We start from the raw sequence: 25,488 nt of genomic DNA, 5'->3' as shown, positions 1-25,488 counted from the left end.
CCTACTATATGTAAAATGCTCTGTTGGGTGTTGGAGATCCAAAGGCAGAAAGGAAAAGGGATCTTGCTCTTAATACACCCAAAGCATTTATTTTAGATTTCTTGTGTTTGTATGCAAAAGGTGCTTGATAAATGTCTGTAATGAATTGGTAAAGTGAATGGAACCTAGACCAAACTCATAGCCTCTTTCCAGATCTCCCCTAAGAAAATAATACCAGCTGAGTTTTATCATCTATAAAATGGGAATCATTCTGGCAGTGTATTGGGGGGCCTCAGACTTTGTGAGACTACAATGAGATGATGTGTAGGAAGTGAGATGATGCTCTGGAATCACCTTACATTTAACTTGTCTTAGAAGAATGATGATTCTGCTAGCCATAGGGTTATCCAAATACATACAGACACAAAGGTTAGTATTCTATTCTTCCCAGAGCAAACAGGGTCAACATCCTGCCAGGGCCCTAGTCATTCACTTCTTTACATCTCTTACCATGACCCACAAGACCTACCCTGGTCTCTCCCACTCTGGGTACGTATGCCTATTTCCTGGACAGTCACAGGTCTGCCTTCGGTGTCCAAAGGAAGAGAGATCTTGGGTGGAAGGACCTGAGAGCTTGGGCCCAGGGATGCTGCATCCACCAGCCTCCTCAAGGCAGTCTGGATCTCCTGATCAGCACGTTCAAGTGAGGCCCGGACAGACTCCTCCAGCTGGGCCTGTGATGAGACCCTTCCTATGAATGACAATAAGAACTCTGGTTTGCCCTCCCTTCTGAGTAGATGGGTCACTGGGACCTAAGAGGACTGGAGGGATAACTGAGTCACCTCTTTCATTCTAAGGTGGAAGGAACCAAGGCCACAGTAACGGCCAGGGACTTCCTAGAGTCACAAAGGATGATTCATTGAGGCTGAGCTGAGATGGAAAAATGAAACCCAAGTTACAAGGACTGATGGTGTCTTAGAGCTAGAAGAATATTAGATAATGTCTTGTCCAGACTCTGGCATTTTACAACAGAAAAGGTCCTCAGGGCTGGGCTAAAGGGAGCCCAGATTTCTTGACTCCCCATCCAATTTTATTTCAGCCAGATTGTTGAAATTTGGCCTCTCATAGGGTAGTGAGCCTTCTTAGAACATTGGTTTCTGGTCTCTCACATGGTTCAGGACAATCTGCCAAATAGGGAGGTGAAGCCCCTTGGCCCTTCCAAGTCCTTCCCAGTCCCCTGCTCACCCCTCTTCCCTTTTCCTCAGGAAAGTCTAAGATTGGTGAGGGTAACACATTAAAGGAAAGAAGTCCCTGGTATAGCTATCACCAGGAAGATATGGCTTTCCAGCAAGGAATGAGGCTCAATCTGCCCCAAATAAACTTCACATTCTGTCTCCACTTCCAACTTAATGTTTAGCCATGGTAGGCATGACCAAAGATCTCCTTTAAATTGCTAATTGAATTTAATTTCTATTGCTCCCACAGGTACCTCCAGGTAATATGTGCCTGAACCTCCTCTCCTATGCTGAGAGAAGGTATGATCATGTCTTTCTTCTCCCTGCCCCCAATAGGGAATTTCAGTGGCTCCCACTGCCTTTTTTTTTCAGTAGGGCAATGGGTTAAGTGACTTGCCCAAGATCACACAGCTAGGTAATTATTAAGGGTCTGAGGCTGAATTTGAATTCAGGTCCTCCTGACTCCAGGGTCAGTGCTCTATTCACTGTGCCACCTAGTTGCCCCTTACTCCCACCAATTTTAAGATAAAATAGAAACCCTTCTAAAGTCCTTTATAACCTGGGTCCAGCCTATCTTTCTAGCCTTACTTCTCATTGTATCCTTGGTATTCATACTTATCCCTCCTTCTACACAACATCTCTCCCTCTTTCCTACCTTTTTGCCGGCTGCTCCCCAGGCAAGCCTAGAATGCTCTCCCTTCTCCCCTTTGCCTCTTGGGACCCCTACTTCCTTTTAATATTCAACTGGAGCCACCTTCTTTATGAGGCTTTTCTGATTCCTGGAATTGGTATTGTCTCTTGCCATTACTGTTTATTTTGAATGTAGTTCATATTTGTTTTTCTCTAAACACGTTTATCTTCTATGTGGAATGTAAATTCCTTGAGGGTTGGTATTGACTAATTTTTGCATCTGGATCTCTAGTGCCTAGCATAGAATAGTTTATTAACTTCTTGCTTATTCATGTATTGATTCCTCTTTCTGATTTTTGGTTTTCCTTAAATGAATATATCTTTTATTTTTTTGTAGGCAATCAGAGTTACAAAGAACTAAGATCATATTTGAACCTAGGTCCTCTGCTCTATTCACTGAGCCATCCAGCTGACCATCTTTTAAATATATAGGACTCTTCCCCACCCCTTTTGATTTTTAAAAATCAATCAATTCATTTAATTTACCTACATCAGGCCCAAATGAACTGGAAAATCTTAAAATTGGGAAGACTTGTCTCAGTCTAATATTATTTATGTGGAAGCCTGAGCCAAAGGCTTGGGGAGAGAAGAGATCAAACACTTGGCCAGTGATTCCATATAGCTCACACCACTTTCAACTGGCCCAAACCAGCTTAAAATGTGATTGGGAAATATTTAATACACTTAATAAAAACACAATAAAACATTAGTATCAAAATGTAAAGCTAATTGAATATATGGCCCACAGGGATCTTTATATAAGGATTAGTGGTCCCATTTCTTTTAAAAGTCTGACATCCTTGGACTAGATGATTTTAGTGTCCTATTTTTAGCCAAGAGAATATAAAATGATAACCTTTCACATACCCATGGTGTTTCCAGAAACAGCTCTCTTACAACTATCTCATGAAGGAAATATGGGTATCATCAACTCTATTTCACTGAGTCAGTTAAGGATGAAAAATGACTTTCCTGAGGTCACACAGTGACCTCAAACCTAGGTCTTTTGACTCCAAGCTCGGTATCCTTTTCACTAGACCAAGGTGGATTTTTCCTATTCTCCATCTGTATTTCATCTCCATGTCAATCCATGTCCCTGGATCTCTATGTATGGACTGATGTAGGAAAATTAGGATAATGTTGGAAACTTGAGTGAGACATTTTGCTTAGACTGAGGCTGAAACAACATTTTCTGTGACTTGAAGAACAGCTGGGAGTAGCAGCTGCTCTGTGGAGAGATCAATCAGGAAAAGAGCCAAAAACAATGACAAAGGATGCAAGACATTTATTGAAATGAGATCAAGCATCAGATCACATCTTTGTATTTTTCTCTCTCCTCCCTCCCCCTCTCTTCCAGAAGCTGAAATTTCTCCTCTCCCTTGACCTGTGCTCTGGCTTCTGGGAATCAGAGCTCCCACCCCCATCCCCCCATAGTTTCCATTTTTATTAGTCCCATTGTAGAGTAATCCCCTTAGGTTTCTTCAAGTATCTGAAAGGCTGTCACATGGAAGAGGGGTTAGATTCTTTCTGCTTGGCCTCAGAAGGGAAAACCAGGAGGGGGGTTGAGGGGAGTGGGGGTGGGAAGTGGCAGATTTCAACTCAATACTAGGAAAAACTTCCTAAAAATAACAGCTGTCCCCAAATGAAATGGACTGCCTCAGGAAATAATAATATGATAATAATAATAATAATTAATGATAATGAAAACAACTTCCATTTCTACGGCACTTGTAAGTTCACAAAGTGATTTCCTCACAACAACCCCGTGAGGTAGGTAGTGCAAGTATTATTACCCTCATTTTACAGATGAGGAAACTGAGGCTCAGAGGTGGGGAGGGACTTATCTGAGATGGCTTAAGGAATCAACAGCAGAGATAAGACTCTGCACCTAAGAGAAGGGGGCTTTCCACTAGACTATGTTGTTGACAATCTCTAAGCAGAGGCCAGACGACTGTACGTCGGGAATTTTTGTAATAGAGATTCTTGCTTAGTTCCCCTGCGGTCTCTTCTAGGCCCAAGATTTTACAATTATATGAAGTGTTACCACAAGTATGAAATCACTTAGGAGGCCTCTAAACCTCACAAGAAACTTGCTTTGTTTTTATACTGGCCTAGGGCATGTGGTTGTATCAATACCCCATTTCATGTTAATAAATGCAATAAGTAAACAAGGCTACATTTTGAAGCAAAGCATTACTCTACCTTGCTGCTCCATGTTCCAAGTGCCATGGAGAATCTGATTCCAACTTCCCTGTCACTAATCCAAGAGAGAAACAGAGAAGGGGAAGGATCTATAACCTTTGGGGACCATTTCCATATTCCTACTTTTGTCCCAAGGCCACTTAAACCATACTGTACAAAGAAAATTAAATAAAGAATGATCTCTTCCTAGCTACCCACCCAGAATTCCTTTCATCCTAGCCTCCTTGGTATGAGCCATCCTGGGCTAATATTCAACTGTGATCAAAAGGCAAAGGGACAGTGATGCTAATCTGCCTAGATGTTTGCAGAAGATAGATTTTCCCTGGGACAGATCAGAAATTGGGATGTACTCTTGTACAGGCTTAGGCCTGTAGGAAATAACATTGAGCAGTGTGGTTAGTAACACTGTGCCCAGCAACAAACTTTATATTTGTTGTCAGAGTTAGCCTAAGTAAGTTCAGAGGATTGGCTACGACGAGATGGATTCTTTCAGCCATGTCAACTCACGAAGCTTGTGTACTGTTGTATATTGTTGTTAGGAATCTGTGCAAATGGAAGGATTATCCCCAATGATGAAACTATTGATCCATGAAATAAGATGTTTGAAATGGATACTTTTCCCAAGCATCAGACCAAATGTCCCAGCCATGCTGAGTGAGTCTTAGAAAGAGTGGCTAAGACAATATTTTACGGAACATAGACAGGAACACTCATTAAAATGTACCAGGGAATTCCTTCTACCTTCTAGCTAAAAGGCAGGAGGCATTTTTTTTTTGGTTTTGGCATCTTAGTCGAGGGATAAGGGACAGATGATGAGTCTTATGTGCTCAAAGTCAAATAGACTTTTATAGAGTATGAGGATGACTCCCTTCCTGCCTCTGGGTACAGTAAGCCATGTGGAACTCTTAAGGGATTAGCCAGAATCTGTCTTGGTCTAATTTACTACAGGGAAAGAGAAGAGTCTCTCAATCCTTGCCAATAAACCTATAAGTAGCTCTATATCATAATGCTGGGTCAGGTAGCAACTGTGTTATTACTGATAAACATAACTGTTTTTTTTTAATTGTTAGACACATAACCTTAGGGAAGGGGGAGGGGGAGGAACCATGTCCATTCATTTTGACTTCTCACACATTTAAATTCTTTAAATATTCTTTGATCAGAAGAGTTTTCTTAGCAATTCTTAATGTCCTAGTTTCCTTCACAGCAAAGTTTTTAATGTGAAAAAAGAAACCAGCAAAAGGCACTTATTGGTTGAATTCACTGCCAAAGTGACTGTCCATGAAAACTGAGGCCCATGAAGATTGAGTTACCCACCAAAAGTTACTTCGTGAGACTGAATAGAATCCCAGGCCCTCTACTATTCACTAGACTATACTGGTGCATTGACGCCTTGAAGAAAAAGTGTTTTAAAAGAGCAACCATGTCCATTTTCACTCTGTAGAGGTATGGAGGAAGACTATCATACTACAATGAATGGATTCAAGCCTGGCAGTCATTTAGCTACATATTGAGCTTGAGAGGTTCATGAAAGGCAGTTTTGCTTTGGCATGCTGGCTCAAGGTGATGGGGAGTAATTTCAGCCAACAGAAAAGTAAACAGCATGAAATTTTGCAACAGTCAGCAAGAGATAAGGCTAGGTATAGAGAAAGAACTCAGTCAATGCCTACTGATTGATTGACACTTAAATGAGGATGCCCTGATCTCCTTGGCACAGCTAGAAGGGAGAATTTGCCCTCAAATTCTTTCCAGGGGAGAACTTAGAAAGTTATTGTTGTCTCCTGCAACACATACAGACTGTATATATTTGGAATACAAACATGGTGTCCTTCAGCTGTGCAAGGTTACTTTTCTTCTTTCCTCATTTCACTATGGAATGATGTGCACTGGCTGCAAATGAAGCTTTGTAGTTTTTGATTGCATGAGTAGAGTTGGAGTGTTCCCATTGATACTTGGAAATGTCCTCATCCTTCTATGGTCTCATATGGACATTCTTCACTCTGTTTTCCCAATTCCATTCCTCAGTGCTTTCTTGGATGGCCCTCCCCTACCATCCCCCTTTCAAATAAAGTTTTGCAAATCAATTTGGAGTCTGGGGGGCCAAGTATAAGGGATACTCAGCTCTGAGAAGTATTATCACTATCTGGGTTGATGTGCAGTGTGACTGTCTCACCAACGGTACCAAAGCTGACAGTCTGAGCAGACACCTCCGTCCGGAAGCTGGGCTGGCTGTGGTCAACTGAGTGTTGGACTTTGGTACAGAAAGATGGCTTCACTGGGAAGGGAGGCTGGTTTTGGGGAGAAGCACCTATGCTTATTGGTGTAGAACCTGTTGGGCGGGGTCCAGGTGTGGTTGCCACATGTGTCTCACTCACATGGAAGGAGATATTGGTGGGACCCATGGTCTGCATTCCCATCACCCTAGATGCGGACAAAAATGCACTCTGAGGAACATGTTCCTTGAATTTGCTGAAGAAACCTGGAGGAGGCTTTGGAGACACTGGCCGACCCACATTAAGCAAGATGGGTTGACCAATGGTAGGTTCACTGATTTCAGTCTGCAGCACAGAGATTTCACAGGGTTTGTCATCAGTGGTGGTGGGGAGCTGATCCCTGCATCCAAAGGTCTCTCCTTCCTGGGGAACATAATCTTCAAGATCTGCCAAGGTCAATACTTTGCCATTGTGAGTGAGGATTTTGGTGTCACGACCTTGGATATCAATTACATCTTGCTCTACTGGCTCAGTTATAATGGTGTCTCTATCATCTTCCTTTTCCTGCTTTTCTTTCTCTTCTTCTTCTTCTTCTTCTTCTTCTTCTTCTTCTTCTTCTTCTTCTTTTTCTTCTTCCTCTATCATAGGACTCTCACAGTCCTCCTCAGCAACAATTTCTTCTTCAGCAACCCAAGAGCTGGGTAACTCATTGGGGTCAGGGGCTTCCAGTTGAGGGCTTTCTGGGGAAGAAACAACTTCAGGTTTTCCTGAATCACCAGTCTCAAAACAAAACACAAGAGACTCTCCAACACAGGCCTCTATTGGGAAAACAGTTGCTGAAGGATCATTTCTGGTTCTCTCCCAAAGGAAGCTCTGGCCTTCTGCAGAGTCAACAATGTGGGTATTGTCACCTAGTTCATCAGAGTTGCAGGGAAAGCTGAGGTTTTCAGTCGATTCCAGAGTTCTCACCTGTTCTTTTCCAACCATCATAGAAGGTCTATCTGAGAGGTCATTGTTAGACAAGGAAAACTTAGTTTGGGCCATCAATGTGTTGTTAGAGTTATTTGTGTTGGGATCTTCTTCAGGAGAAGGCCTAGACCTTGAGCTGGGAAGAGTGAAGGTTAGTACTCCTGAGTGGTCCTTCTCTGGTCTAGATGGAGACACACCCCTCTGGTCAGATTTCTTCACTTTGACCTCAATGATCTCTTCCACTTCTACCCATTTAGGTCTCTGTTCTTCCACTCTGGTTTCCACAGTGGTAGCTCTGGATGCTGCTGCATGGTGCACCCCAACTTCAGTGACATACAGTTCGGGGATGACAGTTGTCCTCACAGCCTCAGACTCTGACCTCAGGACCTGTTGCCTACTTGCTGAAGAGTAAAGTGGTTCTGGGGTCAGTGTGCTGCTGGGCCTTGAGGTCTGAGCAGCTGAGCGATGGGAAGGTGAGCGAGAGGGAGATTTACTGTGGGATGTCCGTTGCCTCCCCCTGGGACTCTTCACCACTGTGGTTATCGTCTCTTCTCTGTTGATGAACATGCAGGCAAGGAAGCAGGAAACGGAGACAGAAAAAGGCTTTCTTAAGTCCCTCATCCATCAACACAAACATGCCATTGTTGACAAATGAAATGTTAGTTTGGTGAGCAGAGCATGTACTGAGAAACTCCCAAGACATACAGAACTCCCACTTCTACAAGCAGTCTTTGTTAAAACCCTTGTTAGATGTATAACATCATTTTGCAGTTCTTATAGCTTATGGTCAGCACATTTCACAGTCCAGCTCTTTCCAATTTGGTGGCTTCAATGCCGAGTGATTATACAGTTCTGGAAAGAATAGGTATTTGGACCTTCCTCTCTGTCACACCCTTCCTCACTGCTGGTTATAAATGATTAGAAGACTCATTTAATCAAAGAATCACACAAGGTCAGAGTTGGATAGGATCTGATTATGCACAATCTCTCATTTTACAGATGTAGAAACAGAGCAGTTAAATTACTTGCTGAGAATCATACAACTAGTGAATGTCAAAACCAAGATTTCAATCCAGCTCTTATGAACACTTGTTCAGTCTTCTCTAACTCCATTCATAGGATCATGGGATAAGAGACTTTGAGCTAGAAGGAACCATCAAATGCTGTAACCCTCCTCATTTTCTAGATCAGGAAATCAAGATAAAGTACCTTAATCAAAGTTATTCAGCTAGGGGATATCCAGGTAAGGCAGTGGATATATAAAATCATATAAAATCCAAACTCCAAGCCTGGAGTCAGGAAGACAAGAGTTCAAATTCAGTCTCAGATGCTTATTAGTTGTATGATCCTGAACAAATCATTTAATCCTGTTTGTCTCAGTTTTCTTATCTGTAAAATGAGCTGGGGAAGGAAATGGCAAACCACTTTAATATATTTTCCAAGAAAACAAAGAGTTGGACATGACTGAAAAGACTGAACAATAACAAAGTGTCCAAGGCAAGATTCAAACTCAGTTCTTCCTGCTCCTAAGCCAGTGCTCTTTCCACTGTGATATCTAGTTTCCTTCATTGTAAAATGAAGACAGTAATTCCTACCTCACAGCTTCTGTGGGGGAAATACTTTAAATCTTAAAATAACATTGGAAGAGGAACCAAGAATTGGTTGTATACCATTTGGCCCCTATTAGAAGTCATAATAGGGAAGAAAAACACTGGACCTGGAATCAGAGGAGCTGTGTTCAAAGTCTTGCTTTCCTTGCCACCTCTGTGCCTTCACTAGGCAATATAAATGGAAATTAATATAAAAAATTAATAGGAAGAGAGTCAAGTGGTTGGATCTTACATGCTCTTAGATTCAATTTTTTCAGTGCTTCTACAAATTGCTATGAATAGTTTCAAATCAAATGTTCAAAATGATTAAAATAGGCAATCTATATATACAATTGGATTCTTCATTTACGTGCCCAAGATTCCTCCTTCCTTGATAGTAATTTTCAATGTCAACATCATCAGCTCACGAGTAGAATGTAATCTCCTTGAGAGCAAGGATTGTTTCATTTGTGTATCCCTAGCTTCTGACAGAGCATATGTCTTACTTACAGTAGTCACTTAATAGTTAAACTTAATTGTTGAAAGGAGACTTCTCATAACCTTGGCATTTGAGATATCACTATTACTGATGGTGTAATGGACATCAGAGGGAAGGAAGGCTCCATGTCTGGAAGGCAGTCCTTCACCTTTATTCTTCTCAGATGCCACCTCTCAGGTCACACCTTTCCTTATCCAAGACAAGACTGTCTCCTTCACCTAATAATTAATGCTATTGAACTTCTCAAATTATCTTTCACTTATTTATCTGTGTATAACTTTTGTTCCTCCTTCCCTCAGTAGACTAAAAGCTCCTTGAGGGCAGGAATTGCCTATGTATGTATGACCCTGAACAAATCATTTAATCCTGTTTGCCTCAGTTTTATGATTTTATATGTGTATATTGTAGGCATATGTTTATATATGTTTGCATGTCTCTTATATGATCAGTACTGAGCAAATGGTCTTGCTCATGATAGGTGCTGAATAACTGCTGAATGTAATTGAGTTTTCTTAAAATTCAATTAGGTTCTCAGTAGAATGTGAGCTTTCTGAACTGTTTTCCTTTTTATGTCTTTTTATCCCCAATACCTAGTATTGTGTCTTGAATATAACAGAAACCTAAAAAAAATTCATGTTGAATTGAATTGAACTGACTGGGTTTGACTGTTATACCCAAAGGAATAACTGAGAGCCTCCTTCAGGTTCAGGCATTCCCACTGGATTATTTGGTCCCAGGAACTTGTAGGGTAAGAGGATGACTCAACATAATCAGTCCCTTTTTTTAAGTATTGATGATCTTGGGGCAACTGGGCAGTGCAGTGGATGGCTAGGTAGTACAGTACACTGGGTCTCATCTTTCTGAATTCAAATCTTGCCTCAGACACTAGCTGTGGGACCCTGGGCAAGTCACTTAACCCTGTTTGCTTCATTTTCCTCACCTGTAAAATGATCAGGAGAAGGAAATAGCAAATTACTCTAATATTTTTACCAAGAAAACCTCAAATAGGGTCATGAAGAGTTGGAAACAACTGAAACTACTGAACAACAAAAATTGATAATCTAGTGTAAGTTGCTTAAGCTTTCTGGGTCTCAAGTTTCCTCTGAAAACTCAAGGGCTAGATGGAATGAATTTTGAGATAATTTCAGGCCCAATACTCAGGATTCTAAGACCTCTTCAGCTCTGATGATGTAGGATTCTGATTTATGTCATTTTCCTATTCTGGGTCTGAACCTTCTTCTCTATAGAATGTTGAAATATATCTATTTTAATAATAATTTCTAAGATCCCTTCTATTTCTTCAGAATATAATGATATGACCACCAACTCCAAAGGGGCCAGCCTTTAAGAAAATCTAAAGTTCAAAGAGCTTTGGAAGCAATAACCAACCCCATGGGATCCTAAGTCCAAGACTATCATTGCAACCAAGTCAAAGACCTTTTTATGTTCCAAATAATGATGTGGCCAGTTTTAGTTTGACTGGGCAATGGACAACCATATTGAATTGGTTTTCTCCTCTCCTCAAGGAAAAAAGGAAAGAATGTTCTATGACCATGGGACATTTCAAGAACATGTGCTTTTGGTCACAAAGGAGATGGAGTGAGAATGTGATTGGTTCAACATTAACTCACATCACTTCCAGGCAAGAAATTCTCCACTCTAGGCCTTAGAGGAGAAATTCCCCTCTCTGTAAAATGGACCTGGATTAGATGATCTTTATAATTATGACTCTAGGACCCTAAGATATAATTTTCTCTTTGAGTCTAAAGTGATGTAATAGATACATTCAGTTGTGAAAGTAACTGAAGTTGTAAAGAGACAGATTTCAACTCTACATAAGGAAAAACACTTTCTAACAATTGGAGCTATCCTAAAGTAGAAAGGATCATCTCAGGAGGTTGTGAACTTTCTGTCACTGGAGGCTCTAAATGGAAGCTGGATGACCACTTGTTGGGGCATATGGAACATATATATGTATACATATGGGTGTGCTTATGTATGTATACACACATATGTAATGTATGTATGTGCACACATATGTGTTTCGATCAGAGCTGCCAAATTCAAAAAGAAATGGGAGCTATTAATCAAGGAAAAATGATTCCTTTTGGCCACAACTTGAATAAGTTTTATAATGTAATGTAATTTATATTGTACTTTTATTTATTTGTTAAATATTTCCCAATTACACTATTTATTTATTTATTTATTTATTTCATTTTTTGCAAGGCAAATGGGGTTAAGTGGCTTGCCCAAGGTCACATAGCTAGGTAATTATTAAGTGTCTGAGGCAAGATTTGAACTCAGGGACTCTTGACTCCAGGGCCGGTGCTCTATCCACTGTACCACCTAGCCACCCCTCTAATTACATTTTACTATGGTTCTGGTCTCACTGGGGAATTGACCTATAGGCCACATGTCTTACTTCTCTAGACTAGATGACTTTGAGGTTCCTTCTAGTTCTGACAATCCCAGATTCCATGATTCTGAGTACTTGTAAGGTTGAGATAAAGTGTTCTGTGATTTTAAGTGAACCTGATTATGAGAGTACAGACCATATAGTGTAATTCTTAGATTCCATGATAAGGAGGACAATGCCTTTGGCCAATGCACCCTTCCTCTTTGCCTGGGTCACTTTGGGAAGCTTCTGGCCGAATTCCACCCTGCAAATTGGTGGCTCTTAGAGGGTCTGCTTTGCCCTAAAACATCACTGGGCCATAGTAGCATGAGCTTTGCAAGGCTGGCAGGGGGAGAAGGCAGGCAAGTTAGTGAACATGCAGAGACAAGACAGCACAGCAAAATCCGAGGTGAAGAAAACGTCCACACTTACATGATGATGGTTTTCTTGGGCACTTTAGTCTCTTGCTCGGTGACTACAAAGAAAACAGTAGGAACAGCAAGGGGTTAAAGAAAGGCCAAAGCTAAGAGGACTGAGCTAACTGTTAAGTTGATCCAAGGACACTGGAGGGAAAGCTTGGGTCAACCTAGTCATGCTTTTCTAATTCTAAAGTGCTCCTAGGTGACTCTGATATGGATTAGCCCTGGGATGTGGAACTAGTCCTGTATCTTCTTTTATCATCTACAAAATGAGAACAATAATCTTTGTACTATCTACTTCACAGTTTTGCCCTCTGAAAAGCATAAATCATTAAGTGTCAGAGTTGCATGATGTGGTCCAGGGAAAACAGCATTGGACTGGGACTAGGAAAACCTGGGTTCACAAACCAGCTCTCTAACTTACTATCAATAGGTGTGATCTTGGGAAAATAATTTGATCTCACTGAACGTCAGTTTCCTCACCTATAGAACTAGTGAGGGTGCACATGTACGTGAACTAGATGACCCCTTCTAGCTCTAATATTGTAAGTTTTATGTTCTAAGCTAAGATATCTTAAACTCTAACTTTCTATGGTCTAAATCTTCTATCTCATTCATTCTATGTTTTAAGTTCTTTCCAGGTTATGATATTCTTTGTTTCACAGTCCCTTCTAATATTCTTGACATGCTGGGGTGGCTTATTTATATTTTCAAGTCCTTTTCATCTTTGATGTTCTAAGTTCTCTCTGGATTCTTATTTTCAATACCCTAAGGTATCTTCCAGTTCTATTATTTTGAGTTTTATGCCCTAAGGTCCCTTGAGATGCTAACATTCTATGTTCTAAAGCCCCTTCCAAGTGTGACATTCCGTGTTCTAAGTTATCTCCAAGCTCTGACTTCTGCATTCTAAAAGTCCTCATTTGGATATTATATGCATTTTCAGGGCCTCTGGGGAACATAATGGCACAGATAAAGGATCTTTTCTTCTTAGTTTCATAATCCAGGTATTTTTCTTCTAAGTTGGAAAAGCACAAGTCAAAAAAAAAAAAAAAGAGCTATCTACAAGAGGCCCTTTTCTCTTTGGAGAAGCTGGTCTAGCTTCTAAAGTATGGTACCTGACTAAAATGGTATCATTACAAAAAAAGTACTGAGTTTGAAAGTTGGGTAATCTGGGTTTGAGTCCCAGCTTGGACACTTGATAGCTATATAGCCTTTGGCAAATTCCTTTCTTTGGGTCTCAGATCCCTCATCTATAAAACAGGGATAAATAAAGCTGTTGTGAGGATATAATCAGATAATGTACCTCAGGGCACACTGTAAATTGTAGAATACTATTCAACTAAGAGAAATTACTATTAACAGAACAGAATTAAGAGTTTCTCTAGGGAAGGATTTTCCCTGCAGAAAATAAGAATCTAGCTCAGGGAAGCCCTAGAGAATTCAACTGACTAACCAGAAGAACAGAAAAACTTTAACTATATAGAAGGTGGAATAAATTTACTAGGTATGTGACCTTGAGCAAAACTCTCTCTGGCCCTATAAAATGTACGAGTTGTTCTAAAAGGCCACTGAGATCCTTTGCAGCTCTACATTTTGGATACTATGGTCAATCCTAGATAACTTGTAAGGGCACTTCCAGTTCTGATGGCCTAGGATTTTGTAGATATGATAGAGTCAATTTTTCATCTTACTCAGTTTTCATTCTTCGGTTTTGCTGGGAGCTACTAGGTAGTGTAGAGTGGGAAAAACTGAAGAAGACAGTTGTAGAGGAGGGATAGTCTTCTAGGAAAAATATAGGAGGCTACATATCCTCTCTTCTTACCATTCTTAATTTTCATTATGATTTTGTCCCAGGTTAGAGAGAGGAAGGAAGGTAAGAAGAAAGTTAAGACCTCCTCTCTCCTTTCAGCAGTAAAGGTGACTTAAGAACAATGAACACTCTGAACATTTCAGGTCAGTAGCAGAAAAATTCCCTAAGAAAAGAACTGATGTTCCCTTCCCTGTATCTGGAAGGCTTACTCTCTTCCAAAGGAAAAGACACTTTACAGATCTGGAATTTTATGGACATGGTTACAACCTTCACTGAAACAGACTGTAGACATTCCATGCCTTAGTAGATGGCTTTATGAGTTGCTATGGCCGAAAATGTTAGTCCTCTGGTGGCCTCCTGATGAGGAGTCTCTGAACTTAGTCAAATGAAATATGAGCCTTTCCAGCTTGGTAGTTCCTACCAGAGTTTGCAGGTAAGACTATTAATGGAAGTTTCAAAGAAAATCTGTATTAAAAACTTCCAAGTTGCTGTGGGTGAAAGCTTCAGAATACAAAGTTAAAATTCACTGGCTCCTCTAAAGGAGACCAACAGGCCTGGAAGTGTAGCCTGACACATACACTTTAGCTTTTAATCTAAAGAGGGACAGAGAAAGGTAATAGGAGGTCAAATTGCCAGGCTTGTTTTCTTCCCTTTTTAAGGTCTAAGATCAGCCTGATAAAAACCTCACCTACATCAGTGGGAAAAAGCTATCATCATCATAGAAGCAGGGTAAATGAGTTAGGAGTGCTGGAAAGAAGTGGTTACCTATCCCATTAAGGAGGACTCCATTCTAAAGCTGTCTCTAAATCATAGACAAAAAGCAGAGTTCAATCTTATGATTCTTGTTTCTTTCAGAATGCAGTTGCAGAGCTTTTTTTCTTGGAGTGGGAGAGAGGGAGAATACCAGGTGAGATCTATTCATGGAAGAACAGTATTTTTTTCAGTGAAGGGTGTTTTTCTAAGTAAATTTCTATGTCATTCTGTGGAATATATGTTTTGGGGAGTTCTTGTGTATTGGGTCAGGCTGTGAGCTGTCTGAGATCTTGAGCACGTCGAAGAGCAAATAATTGAGTGATAATGGTTCTGTACCACAGTCAGCAACACCTGTTTCCTTGGCAACCTCTTTTCTCTCTCTCATCAGGCTACTGCCTATTCTCTAAGGCAGGACTATGTCAGAGGGCATGAATTTCCCCCATTTTTAAAAGAAAAGAAAAAAAAAGGATGGATGATACTTTGGATTTTTTATCTTTTGACTCAAGAGTAAGAAAGAGACAGTTGTCTTCCTAAAGGCTTAGCTTACATCTATAGTTAACTGTCCTACCTTTCTGATCCCAGTAAATTATTTCTACCCATTGATTTAAGTGATGGAAAATCAGGATCCTATTTATTTTCATTCTATTCCTCAACCCTGTTAAAATCAGCTCATTGGAAACAGTTAAAATCAGCTCATTGGAAACAGTATCTCCCTGTTAAAATCAGCTCATTGGAAACAGTACCTTTCCTTCTCCGTGCTTACTTTATAGGATTAATACCCTTCTAAAAAGCTAATCATTAACTTATAGATTATAAGGTTCTTCTTGTGTGTTGTTGCTATGCTGTGGGGCACAAGAAAACTATTGTTATGCTCCAATGTAATCCAATGATATTTGGATGGTCATGGATTTTTGGTATCTTTCCTTAAATGATAATATGTAATTTGAACAATTCCAATCATTAGAACCCAGGAATAATTGGACATATATAACATGGGATAAATAGATGCTGGATTGTTAGCAATAGGTCTGTTCTTACTTAGCCATCGGGATTAAGCCTTGTTTCTTTTTTTGCAAGGCAATGGGGTTAAGTGGCTTGCCCAAGGCCACACAGCTAGGTAATTATTAAGTGTCTGAGGCTGGATTTGAACTCAGGTACTCCTGACTCCAAGGCCAGTGCTCTATCCACTGCACCACCTAGCCACCTCCAAGCCTTGTTTCTTAGCATGGACAATCCATTAGATTTTTTTTTTGGTAAGTAATTACTATTGAAGGGCTGAATCTGAATTAAGTGTCATATCTGAATCATATATTTTAGAAAAAACAATCACCATGCTGGGAGCCTCTGAAGGATAGGATTAACTTGGGTAGAATGCTCTTAAGACACTGAGTGAAAATTGTAATTGAAAGTTGGGCCCATGTGAGAAGTAGAATCAAGGTATTTGTGTCCCTGATCTGTCAACGCACTGATTGAACTTTTTCAAAACCATTTCTTCATTCCTGCTGACAATTTTGATCTTAGTAGAGAACAAATCTCTAATGCACTTTTCATGTGATATCATATAGCACAATAATGTGTGTCTTATTCCTTGTCTAGATTTCTGAGTTTCCCAAGCACAGTAGCCTATCTTATCTATAGTCTATAATTTCTTTGAGGTCTAATATTGTTCCTTCCATGCAACCAGTATTTAATAAATGTTTACTGGATGAGTGAACAAATGAATGAATCTTGCCCCTAGTTCGTCACTTCAGTGTTCTTGGCAATCAAGGAAGGCAGCTGCGCAAAGCAGGTTTCTTGATATGCAGGTTAATATGCTTGAAGCATTAAGATTAGGCAGGAATTTATTCCATCCTTGGCCACAGATCCCTCTGGGTTAATGGGTTAAACCAGCTATTCACACAGAATTATGAAACACAGAGATGAGTAATGCATTGGAAACAGGAGACAACAATATATGATGATCTGCACAGGACATTGTCCCCCCCAGTTAGACCTTGCAAATGAGGTTGGTGGGGGTGTGCTGTATTCTTGCCACTCCCAAAGGTTAAACCACATTATTCCCATCAAACACCCTTCCCTAGATGGATTTTGTAGGGATGTCAACTGCTGTGTCTCCACCTTGTTGGTTAGGCAAAGTCCCTCTCAAAGTGACTCCTGCTGCCCTCCCGATGGCCTGAGTTTTAAAAATTCTTTTTAAAAAGACTGATCATAAATCTACCATCCAGTGTTTAACTATATTGAATCACCAGCAGACACTGCTTCTGATCACATGGTCTAAAAGCACTCAGCTTGAGCTCCGAGATGCTCAGGGGATCTGAAATTAGAAGTGACAGCGAATGGGAGATGAGTGTGAAATGAGTGTTTGTCCCCCATGCTGGGGACAGGGCCATCGAGAGAGATGGGCGGTGGGATTCATCCAAGCCATGAAGGGGGTTGGCATGGAAACGTTTCACAAAGGATGCTCTCTATATGTTGTGAATTACCCGATCTCAGACCACATTTATGGGCATTCTCTGTGTTAATCAAGCAGATGTAATTTCCTTTTTTTTTTTGCAAGTAGCCTGAGGAGGTGGTCAAGTACAGACTAAAGGAGGTCAGAGAGCTAAATTCTGGCTTCCATAAGGCACTAACCCAATATAAAGTCAGGTAAACGGGCTCCTGGTCAGTGGAGAGTAAAATGCAAGGGCACAAGTATTTGATTCAATAAGATACCTAAAGAAGGGCTGAAGGTTATAGGAATGAGAGAGCTGGAAGGTACCTTAGAGGACTAGATTTCATTTAGTCCAAGACTCCCATTTTACAGAATAGAAAACAGGTCTGGAAAGGGCAACGGACTTGCCCAGGGTAATTCTTAAATTTGCTCATCAATCAAATTCAAATTCATTTAACTGGAGTAAGGCAGTGTAGTGTGGTGGGAAATTCTGTCTTGAAGTCAGTAGAGACTCAAATCTAGGCTCGAATCTCACTTCTGATACTTATTCCCCTGTGAACACAGGCACTCACTGAGCCTTAGCTTCTTCTCATTGGGAGGCTACCTTCAGCACCTACTTCATAGTAATATTTTGAGGATCGTATGAGATCATCTATGTAAAATGTCTATCACACTTTAAATATACTTATATAAATTTCAGTTGTTATTATTCCTATGTGTTCCACATATTTCCATCTTGTCCATGAAGACATCTCCCTCTGTCCAAAGCGTCCCCATCCTTCAAAAACCCCAGCATGAACCCACTGCCCTTACAGAATCAAAGAATTTTAGAATATCCAAGCTGGAAGGGATCTCAGAGCTTCAACTTTTCTGACATTCCCCTCTCCAACATCCTTGACAAGTGGCTATCCAGCCTTCACTTGGAAGCTTCACACCTCCAGAGTGATGGGGAACTCACTAGACCCAACCCAGGCCATTTTTGGACACTCTTATGATGACAAAGTTCAAGTTTCTTTAGAGATCATCTTGGGAAGAGAAATGTCAAATGAAAAACAAAGAGAGAGATGTTGGAATATGGGGAATCAGGCCATAGTCCCAGAACTAATTGAAAAGGGTACAGAGTTTGTCTTTAGTGAATTCCTGACAACTCACTTAAAGGATCATCCAATTTAATTTCCAATCTCACATAGAAAGAACTTTGATAAACCCATTAGGTGGTTAAGCCTATGCTAGAACATTTGAGGCACTAGGGATCTTACATCCTTCAAAGGCATAGAATTTTCATAGAATCATAAAACTGAAAGGGACCTCAGGTCACCAATTCAACTTATACACTCCCCTGTATGATATCCTTTACAAATAGTCATCTAGTCCTTGTTTGAAGACTTCCCTATATAATGGTTCTAGTACCCATAGTTCTCATGCAGCCCAAGGGCTTTCACTGAGGTTCCCTGCATGGGTTTCCTTTCTTGAGCAGTCCTGTGGATTCTAGCAATTGACTTTTCCTTTTATATAGACAATATGCTCACTCTATTTCTCTGGAGCTCTGTTTTTGCTTTTCAATATAGCAGCTGCCTAAAGTGGCAAAGTCCTAATTTTGTATCAGTGGGATTCCCCTGTAAAGAAGTCACCCTAATAGGTACCAAACTCTACAACAACAATTATATTTAATGTCTTTAGTACTCTACACACAGCAGCAATTTAGGAAATGTTCATTGACTGCATCTGAAACTCCTATTCATGACTGTCCCAGTCATAGGTTCTGAATATTAAATCCCTTCTTCCACTCTTAGACCCAGCCATCATGGTAATTTGGTATGTATGTGTGTGTGTATGGGTTTCCTGTTTGGGACAAATATGAAGTCCTCCTCCCCTGACTCCCCCTGCCCCACACTTACTTCATTCTATTCTCAACGCCTTAGCTTATTGTTTGTAACCTCCATTGAGTGCTAACCTCATATTGCTATGAATGGAGTTATTTTCTGTTGGGGGAGCTCTACCCTTCTTCCTCTTCTTCCCAACCCTCCTAGATCTTCCCTTGGCTTCTGTGATGCTGCCTGTCATGTTTCCTGAATCTCCTCCTGTCTGTCTGACCATTCCTCAGTCTTCTTTGCTCTGGGTCACCTTCCTCCTCCTTCCCTCTAGTTAGGAGGATCTCCTCAGGCTTTGTCTGGGAACCTCTTCTATAACCTTGCTATAACTTTTCCTTTGGTGATCTCATCAGTTCTCATCAGATAAGTTATAATTTCCATGTAAATGACTCCCATAACTGCAAGTCCATATTGATCAGTCAATCAATCAATTAATAAATATTTATTGAGCACCTACTCCCAGGTACTGTGCTAAGTGGTAATTCATTTGATCCTCACAACAACCCTGTGAGGTAGGTACTACTCATTTTACAGATGGAGAAACTGAGACAAAGAGAGATCAAATGACTCACCCAGCTGGTGCTTGGGTCACATTTGAACTCAGGTCTTTCTGACTGCAATTCTGATACTCTATCCATTCTACCATCTAGCTGCCTGTTTACTGATAGCCCGCTGGATACCTCTACTTGGATGTCCAATAACAGCTCACACTCTATGTGTCCAAATCAGAACTTGTTCTCTCCCAAAACTTCTTCATTTCTGTTGATGACACCACCATCTTTCCAGTCATCTAGCTCCACAACCTTGGAGTCATGAGTGACTCTTCCTTCTTCCTAACTCTCATAGTTAAGTTTCCAATTCTTGTTAATGCTATCCCCCAACAACAACTCCTTTATTATTTTTCACTGAGGTTTTTTCAATAACTTCCAATACCTCCAATCTTAGCCTTCTCCAAACCATCCAGACAACAGCCCAACAGACATTCCTAAAATATGAATATGATCATGTCACCCCAAAACAGATAAAATCTGCAACATTTCCCTTTGTCTGGCATTTAAAACCATTTACAATCCAGTACCCACCAACTTTTCCATTTTAAATTCACCTTATTTCTCTTCATACATTTTCTTTTCCAGTCATACTGGTCTTCTAGCTACTCCAAGTACTCTTGGTGCTTTTGCATATACATAGTGTCTCCCATTATCTGGAAGGCACTCAACTCTGCCTGATAAAATCTCAATTTTCCTTCAAAGCCTAATCCAGGTACCCTCTTAAATATGAGATATTTCCTGATCTCCTCAGTTATTAGCCTCATTCCCTCTTGAAACTCAGAGCCCCCTTCTCCAGGATGCCTTTCTTCATTTGACTGGTCACAGTAGACTGCTTCTTGAATTAAATTTGATGGATATACTGCACCACAGGCAGACATCAAGCCTGCAGTCTAAACCTTGCTCACTCACTATATGTGACATTGTTGTTGTCTACCACTGGTGGTGTGTGTGTGTGTGTGTCTGTGTGTGTGTGTGTCTGTGTGTTTTAACCCAAGTTTATATATTATAAACCAAAACTGAGTCCTTCCTTGTTCCAATCCTATCCTATGCCACAGCACCTAGAGTCTAACAGTTCAATAAAGACTTAGTTTGAGCTCCAACCTTGTAGCTGCACAGGTAGGCTTGGACACAGTTGGCTATATTGGGGGGAGGTAGGGAGGGACCCTATGTTCCACCATAGTTGAGACTGTCCCATGAGAGATACTCATAGGAGAATTGCAGAATACAGTTGTTCCTGCAGCCCATGGGAGGGAGAGTTCAGCAGGATACTTATGGAATCCTACCTTCGATGGTGATAGCCTGTTGTCCTCTCTTCTCCTGGGCTAGTAAGGCAGAACTCTGCACAAACAGCTCGGCTCCACTGCGGGCTGATCCTAACTTGTTTGACACCTGTAAAAATTCAAGGGAAACATGTAAGAAAGTGGCCAAAGACAGGTACTCTTCACCTGGATCAAATGGGCATCCAAAGGGTGCTGGGGTAGATTTCAAGGGGTCCATGTGCTTGTATGGGACAAAAATTATGATACTTTTATATATTCTCTGACCTCTATCAAGAAATTTAGCATTTTCCTCAATTATAAATGAAGTTAACAAAAGCACAATAGAATTAGCAGTATCTGTATCTTTGTCCCAATAGCAACCATAGACATTTTCAAGTCATGATATAGTTGTGGAGATCTAGAAATATCATTTACTGCTGTGGTGTTCAGTAGTTTTTAGTTTTATACAACTCTGTGACTTCATTTGGAGTGTTCCTGGCAGTGACACTGGAGTGGTTTGCCATTTTTCTTCTCCAGCTCATTTTACAGATAAGGAAACTGAGGCAAAGTTAAGTGATTTGCTCAAGGTTGCACAGCAGTGTCTGAGGCCAGATTTGGACTTAGGAAAAAAGAATCTTCCTATTTTCCAAGTCTATGATGCCACCTTACAACCTAACATAACCACTCTAGTTCTCAGTTATTTGATTAACTGCTAACCCATACATGAGCACAGTATTTTAATATGATTGATCTCCATTGTATATCCTATGAGTCTGGCACATAGGGATTGCTTAATAAATGATGGCTTCCTTCCTTTCCTAGTTTATGCTTTTAATACTATTAATCTAAGAAGGGGTCTTCCCACAAATGACACCCAAAAAAATTAAGAACCCCGACCTAAGGTCTGTTGGAGCCTCATCAAGACATATTTTAAAAGAGGAAAAAATCTTGGATTTGAAGATTAACATGTTTATCTGACTTTAGGCAAGACAATTTTCCCTCTTTGGTTTTCTCATTAATAGAGAGTGATCATTATAAAGGATGCCCCATCCCCCACTCTCAGCAGGATAGTTTTGAGGCTAAAGTGAATTCATAGATTTAAAAATTCTTTGAACATTAAGCACCATTTAAATGTGACATGTCACAGGATTGTCCCTCCTACTCTCTCATTCCTAGGAAGACAGGATCATAATTAACAGATCATAAATGTAGTTGAAAGAGACCCTGGGGGTCATCTTATCTAATCTTCCCATTTTATACATGAGAAAACTGAGGTCCAAGGAAATTAAGTCACTTGCTCAATGTCACAAAAACAGATAAGTATCAGAGGTGGGATTTGAACCCAGGTTCTTCTTGCTCTGGAGACACTGCACATTTCACCCTAGTACATTGCATTGGAAACTCTCCCATACTTACCTCACACTCATAATGCCCCATGTCCTCCTGGCAGGCCTTCTTGATCACTAGTACTAGCACCCCACTCCGGGATTCATTGAACATCTGGTATTTGCTGCTCTCGGTCAACAGAGTGCCATCCTTGTACCACCTGTGGATAGAAAGCTTTGAGGACTAGCCCACATTGACACCTGTCTAAAGCTGAGAGCACTATAAGTCTACATCTAAATCTGAGACTATGAGGAAGATAAAGACTCTGTTTCCCCAGCATTTGCTTCACAGACTCATCTCACTATTCCCACCTCCTACAATGCCAATGCCTACCTTGCCTTACACTGCTGTTACAAGCTAGAATGTCCTACATTTAGATACTGATTTATCCTTGTCTGGAGATCATCTATAATTTTGGCCTAAACTATCTCTAGGGTAGGTTTTATACATACATACATACATATATATATATATATATATATATGTATATATGTATATACCTGTATAAATATGTATATAATATATAAATATGCATAAATTTATATACATCTCTCTCTATATATATACATACATACATATATAAATAGGCTTATGTGTACTCTCCATTAGGTACTCAAGTGCCCCCTTTTCGCCAGTTCAAAGTGATCCCCTTCAAACATCAAAGGGGTCTTGGGAAAAAAAAAATAAAACCACCAAAGGTGTCAAATAGATCTAGTGGCTGAAATTTGGTGATGGGTCTGTGTAAAACCGCATCATCCCTGCCTAATTTTATTGGTTTCAATCTTGTCTCTCTCAGTTTATATCTCACTACAATTAAGGAACCTAATCTTCCTATCCTTATACAAGGGCTTTAAATTGAATTAAAATGAAATCCTCATTAGATTCTACTGGTGATTGGAGCTGCCCATCTCTGAACTGTTTCCAACTCAAAGTTATCTTTCTTGAAAGGCAGCTCCTGACCTGCCTTCTGGAGGTTCGTGTATGGATGGAAGAAAAGAAATACTGGTATTTTATGGGGGAACATCTTTGGACAAGGAAATGGGTCACTCATTTAATACAAATGAGGGATAACAATTAGGGAGACTGAGAAATGACATGTGTTACATTGAGATATTTAAAGAACTAGGGGGAGGGTGTTAGCACATTGGATAGACTATCAACGGAGGATTTATGGAAGGGCAAAGACTGGTGTGAATGGGAAGATATAGAGAATCTATGGATCTACATCTTTTTTTTTTGTAAGGCAAACGGGATTAAGTGGCTTGCCCAAGGCCACACAGCTAGGTAATTATTAAGTATCTGAGACTGGATTTGAACCCAGTTACTCCTGACTCCAAGGCCAGTACTTTATCCACTATGCCACCTAGCCACCCCACATATGGATCTACATCTTAATGGAATCATGGATTCATTCCAATATTACAGTATCTCCCTACTATCTTTCTTCCCCCTTACTCTCTCTTTTGATCTACCCAAGGATAGTTTCCCCAGTTCTTTAGAAAAAGCTAATGAATGACCATCCCCTTTGGTTTCCCAAAGGTAGGCATTTGATGGACTCACCTGATCTGGGGGTAAGGAGCTCCCTCGATGGTGCATGTAAACTGAGTGTCTTCACCCTCCACAAAGTGGGCATTTTGGACTTTGTTCACAAATCGTGGAGGGACTGCAAGTCAAGAGAGAAATAAAGTCTGCCTTTGCCAGCTCTAGCTCCCCTTTTGCAGGGCCCTATCTCCCAACACTGACTTCCCAGGCACCAGTGTTTTCTTGCTTCTGCCACACCTCCCCCCATTCAAAGATGAACTTGGGAAAGAATCCGATAAAATTCATGTACATTGAGGTAAATATGACCGGGCAAGATTTAATGTGCTAATTGGCCAGGAATGTTTGCATTCTAATATTATTCTGCTTTAACCCAAAGGAATGATTCTCAAAAAGTCCTTGCTTCATATAATACATACATATGTCCATGCATGAATATATGTTATATGCAGAACAACATACAATGCAAGCCTCTTAGTATCATGAAACCATTCAGAGCTGAAAGGGACCTTAGAGCTCATTTAGTTCAATTACCTCCTTTTACAAAGAAGGAAACTGAGGAGGCAGCCAGGTAGTGCAGTAGATAAAGCACCAGCCCTGGAATCAGGAGAACCTGATTTCAAATCTGGCCTCAGACTCTTAATAATTAACTAGCTGTGTGACCTAGGGCAAGTCATTTAAACACATTGCTTTGCAAAAACAAAAAGCAAAAAAAAAGGAAACTGAATTCCAGTGACTAAGTGACCAGAGTCACCTTTCCCCCCCTTGACTTCTATATAATAGGTCACAATATAACTATGCCAGGATCAGCTCTAAGTTCTCAAACTTCCTATCTAGAAATGAACATGTTATGGGGTAATCAAATCTGCTTAGGTACCAATTAGATGCCTATTTATTCTCATATCATAGATACAATGTATTATATATACATATATATATATATATAATGCTACTCCATGTGTATAATATTATTTCTACATGCTCTGTGTATATATATAGGCATTGGACTAAATTCTCTATCTTTTTCTCTCAACCTCTCCTCCCCCACATGTATAGTATATACATAAGTATAGACATTTTAGTATTTATATATGTTAGAATGGTTAAATAATCACTAGTATAGGTTACACTTGAGGTTTTTAACAAGCCAGACTTTGGGGGAAATTGTATTCTCTCTTTAGACCAACATGGTTCTTTTGGGTGAGGGCCTCTTTCCATTGTTCCTGCAACTGCCTCTCTCTCCACCACTTGGTCAGCAAGCTTGCAGAAGCCCCTTAGTAGACTTACCTAACACAAGGATCTTCCCCAGGGTACTGGCATTGCCAGCTGCACTGGCAGCAAAGCACATATACTGTCCTGAGTCCACACCCGTCAAGTTGTCCAGGATAAGGGCGTAGGAACCATCAGGGTCTTCTATGAAGATGTGGTGGCGATCGACATCCACAGGTTTCCCATCTGGCAGAAAGAGAGAAGCACAGGTCATTTTGCTCCAGCAGCATGGGTGGGGGCTGAGACATTTGTGGGGGTGTGGCACGGCTAAAGAGGAAACTTCTTTGAATGTCTGTGATCTATCACATGATTAATTGGGGATAGGTCAGGGATATGGACCCTAGATCTTTCTGACCCTAAATCTAGAACTCTTAACAATTTGATACAATGCTATTGGTGAAATGTGAAGCCCTGGAATACACTCTA

General features: G+C 40.4%; 1 protein-coding gene across 22 annotated transcripts in view; it reads right to left on the bottom strand.

Annotated features, from left to right (window-relative positions):
• OBSCN (obscurin, cytoskeletal calmodulin and titin-interacting RhoGEF) overlaps positions 1-25,488 on the bottom strand; it is a 342,539-nt gene that overhangs the window by 61,460 nt on the left and 255,591 nt on the right. For 20 of the 22 annotated variants that reach the window (XM_074197796.1, XM_074197800.1, XM_074197799.1 and 17 more), the window contains 5 exons: positions 25,081-25,248; positions 23,815-23,917; positions 22,285-22,414; positions 20,893-20,998; positions 509-730 (listed from right to left, as the gene is read on the bottom strand). In XM_074197796.1, coding sequence (XP_074053897.1) covers positions 509-730; positions 20,893-20,998; positions 22,285-22,414; positions 23,815-23,917; positions 25,081-25,248 — 729 coding nt within the window. Of the gene's footprint in view, positions 1-508; positions 731-767; positions 7,842-12,206; positions 12,250-20,892; positions 20,999-22,284; positions 22,415-23,814; positions 23,918-25,080; positions 25,249-25,488 lie in introns of those variants that run through there. The other 2 variants (XM_074197816.1, XM_074197801.1) reach the window with 2 other exon arrangements.

Source organism: Macrotis lagotis, chromosome 8, assembly GCF_037893015.1.
Source record: "Macrotis lagotis isolate mMagLag1 chromosome 8, bilby.v1.9.chrom.fasta, whole genome shotgun sequence".
Lineage (NCBI taxonomy): Eukaryota > Metazoa > Chordata > Mammalia > Peramelemorphia > Peramelidae > Macrotis > Macrotis lagotis.
Note: the sequence above shows the minus strand (reverse complement) of the source record. Positions and strands in the feature narration are given on the sequence as shown.